The sequence below is a fragment of the Aplysia californica genome, unplaced genomic scaffold (assembly GCF_000002075.1).
Source record: "Aplysia californica isolate F4 #8 unplaced genomic scaffold, AplCal3.0 scaffold00557, whole genome shotgun sequence".
Classification (NCBI taxonomy): Eukaryota; Metazoa; Mollusca; class Gastropoda; order Aplysiida; family Aplysiidae; genus Aplysia; species Aplysia californica.
This window is the reverse complement of record NW_004797827.1, coordinates 288,435-291,846: the sequence shown is the minus strand read 5'-3', so window position 1 is coordinate 291,846 and position 3,412 is coordinate 288,435. Positions and strand designations below refer to the sequence as shown.

General features: G+C 45.9%; 1 protein-coding gene across 2 annotated transcripts in view; it reads left to right on the top strand.

The window, feature by feature from the left end:
* The window catches only part of LOC101855519 (probable serine/threonine-protein kinase DDB_G0267686), a 10,770-nt gene extending 7,364 nt beyond the window's left edge, over nucleotides 1-3,406 (top strand). For both annotated transcript variants that reach the window (XM_013087205.2, XM_035972007.1), the window contains one exon: nucleotides 1,096-3,406. In XM_013087205.2, the coding sequence (XP_012942659.2) occupies nucleotides 1,096-3,378 (2,283 nt within the window). In that variant the 3' untranslated portion in view covers nucleotides 3,379-3,406. The remainder of the gene's footprint in view (nucleotides 1-1,095) is intronic.
* The last annotated feature ends 6 nt before the right edge of the window (nucleotides 3,407-3,412 follow it).

Below are 3,412 nucleotides of genomic sequence, written 5' to 3'. Positions count from 1 at the left end.
CACACACACACACACACACACACACACACACACACACACACACACACACACTAACATAATTACTATCATGATCACAACCAAAAGAAAAAAAAAAGAAAAAAAAAGACAGTCGTTAATGAGTTCCTATGAAATGGCAGCTTGCACTACTGTAATGTTTCTTATGCCCAGGAAATTGATGTTGTTTCAGTTCTGCCCCCCCACCCCTCACCTCCTTAGCCCCCTCCTCAGGGCTCCTGACTCTTTCAGCAGCCTTTCTACTGCTACTCCTTGGCTCCTCCTTATTGCTGTCTTTCTGCCACACTCCTGATCTTCTAGTAGGAGAGATCTACACCTAGCCTTCTCGGACAAGGGAGAAAATCTCGGAGGGCCCGTGTTCAAGTTGCGCACGTTAAAGATCACTTGGTGGTCTAAAATTGATAAGAGTAGGCTTCGGCCGCCACCCGGGCAAAATTCAAAAATTCCTACCAACTGAAAATGTTAGGTGTGTCCCGCGCGCTCATATGACCTTATGCAGTTGCGAGCGCTGTAAAACGCTTACCAAAAAAAAAAAAAAAAAAGTTGTTTCAGAATGCTGTCGTGTCTGCTGGTAAAATTTTTATGATAATATGTGTTTCGACGCAACGAACCAGGCGCTGGTCAACTTTTGGATATATGTGGTTATTGGTACCACCTTTAAAAAAAGTCGTCCATTTTGAATAGAAACGGAAATATTTGAGACCGAAGGAGGTCAAGGCCGCCTGGTTTCAGAGGTAAAATTACCGAAAAAATGGCTGCCAAAGTTTGGTAACATTCATAGCCTGAAAGTTCTTGGAAATTGAAAATTTACTTTTTTTATGCATTAAATAAATGTTTAAAAAACGTTAAATCCACACGAAACTGTGTTTTTATATGGACGTAAAAAGTATTGAGCGAAAAAAAAAATGTATTGCCTATCGGCCAAAAACGCGGATTTCTTTGATTTCATTATTTTGACGAGCGCCTGATTTCACCACAATGCCACACATATTATTATTATAGATTGTAAAGCGCCAAGCGCTTGCTGTTAAGCGTGAATTTGCGCTATACTAAATGCTTTTTATTATTATTTATTCTCAGGTAGTCGAAGACCAGGAAGCGACAAAGGTCGTGCTACTGAAAGGGATTGCCAAATTGGGAAGCAAAAAAGAAGAGTTAGAGAAGATTATAAAACAATTTGTTCACACCAGTGAGTGTCATGGTGTTGAAGACACAGAGAGCGTATCTCACACATCTGACTTGACAGGCAAATGCAACACAGGACCCCCAGCTGTTGGAGTGGTGGAAAGTGCAGTGCCTACGCCTATCCAGACAAATCCTCCTCGCGCCTCTCAGAGCGGGAAGCGTCCGCACCAGCCGAAGAACTACCTCAAAATTCAACCGAAACGTGAGGACAGAGTTAATGGACAGGTGGTTCTTGCCGGGACGCTCTCATTTCCGGTTCTACAACAATCAACTTCCGGTTTCTTCTGCGAAACTTCGTCGTCAGGAGTTGGGGGAATTTGCGCCATTTCTGAAAACAATTCCCGCGTCGCTTGTGCGGTGGAGCAGAAATCAGCGCCTCCTTTGAACTGTAAAGTTGATTCTTTAGAGACCAATCCATGTTTTGGCGGAAGTCGTTCCCACAACCACACTGTACCGTGCACCACAAATCCGAGCTCTTCCCGTCAACATGTGAGCACCAATATCCCTTTTTCATCTTCATTCACGTCAGAAAAAGCAAACGATGACAATGTTGTTTTGTCGAAAAGCCACAAGGTCTCTTGCTTCCAAGTTTCAGATACCGCCTTCGCAGAGAAAACTAGCTCGTCCCACGTGACCGAAGTTGCAGCGGTGTCTCCCAACGATGACCGGCTAAACAACACTCAAGCGCCCATGTGTACTTCGGTCTCATCACACACACAATTACCTCAAAGTCCACTGATGTCTATTTCTGACTTCCTAGACTGGATAGATGGCGTGTCGAACACACTCGTGCCCTCCGTTGCTATGGCCACACCCTCCACCCAGTCAAATAGTCACCAGTCTCTGGGTATGTCTCATGGTGTTCCTTCGGTCTCAACTGTCGATCCAATCAACTCTGTGTCAACGGTTCCTGTGACCCAGTCGTATACCTTAAGTGGTATGGGGAGTCTTTCCATTTCCCGACTACAAACAGAGCGGCAGAATCATGGCGCATATCTCCAGCCCCCAGGGTCATCTTTCCAAAAAGAATCGCTGCAACAAGAAGGCTGCCAGCAAATGAGATGCCATCAACTGTTGCATAATCCGCAGGACCCTCAGCCTCAGAGCAACCAGCGAGAGATCAGACAACGTTCACAAACTGCAGGCTGCTACGAAACTCTATCCTGTATGGGGGACTTCACACCACAAGGCCATCCGAATCTGCATTCGCAACAGCAACAAAACCTGCAACAGCAACAACAACAACTACAACAACAGGAACAGCAACAACAACAACAACAACAACAACAACAACAAGAAGAAGAGCAACAGCAACACTATCAGCAACAGCAAGCACAGGCGTATGCAGCTGGGCTCGAGCACCTCAAACAATGGAAGGGAGGACAACAGTCAAGCTTTTTGCTTCCCCAACCACCTCGTCAGCAGGTTAGTTCTGACTGTTTGCCCGTGATCTCAATGCAACATCGTTCTACTGACGCTCCCTATGTTCAGTCGACAGGACCTCAGGAAGACGGCATCAAGGACACTGAAAGTTTAATGATCAGGAACATCACAGAATGGCTTCTCTCAAAAACAAATGACCAGCCGTGTCCTGGTTCATACTCATTCGGCCTGTCTCCCGACGAAGTTTTGGAAACCCTTCTGTCAACAGAAAATTTGTCTCAAGAAAGTAATCGAAATACAGGCAAAGATCGCCAAAACAAAAACCAATTCAATCAAACAAATCCTCGGTGGGAATATTCTAAAGACGGAGACGGCACAGTTGGGCATGCAAGTATGACAGGCACGTCCTCGTCGTTGGACCATCTTCTGACTCGAAAAAGGTTGCGAAAAGATAACAATAATTCTCAACAAGAACTCGATTGGGACGTCCAGGGTTTCAGCAAGCCCACAATGGGAGGACAGGATATGACGTATGAAATCCCCCCGAGCACACCCCCAAATCAAGGCACAGACAATTCGGTGACGGGAAATGCTCCGCGGAAAAATCTTCCCGCTCAGCCTTCAGGCAGGATGAAGCCCGACATTATACTGTTCTGTCCAGACGACTCGGGTCAAACAACCGAGAACGAAACTGGGGTTGGAAGACCCCTCGTCTCCATAAACTCCGAGTGCTTTGAGCCGCAGAATTTGTTGTCAATTGAGCTTAGCTCGATGGAGGAATTTTCCGAAGACTAAGACTCTCTCTCTCTCTCTCTCTCTCTCTCTCTCT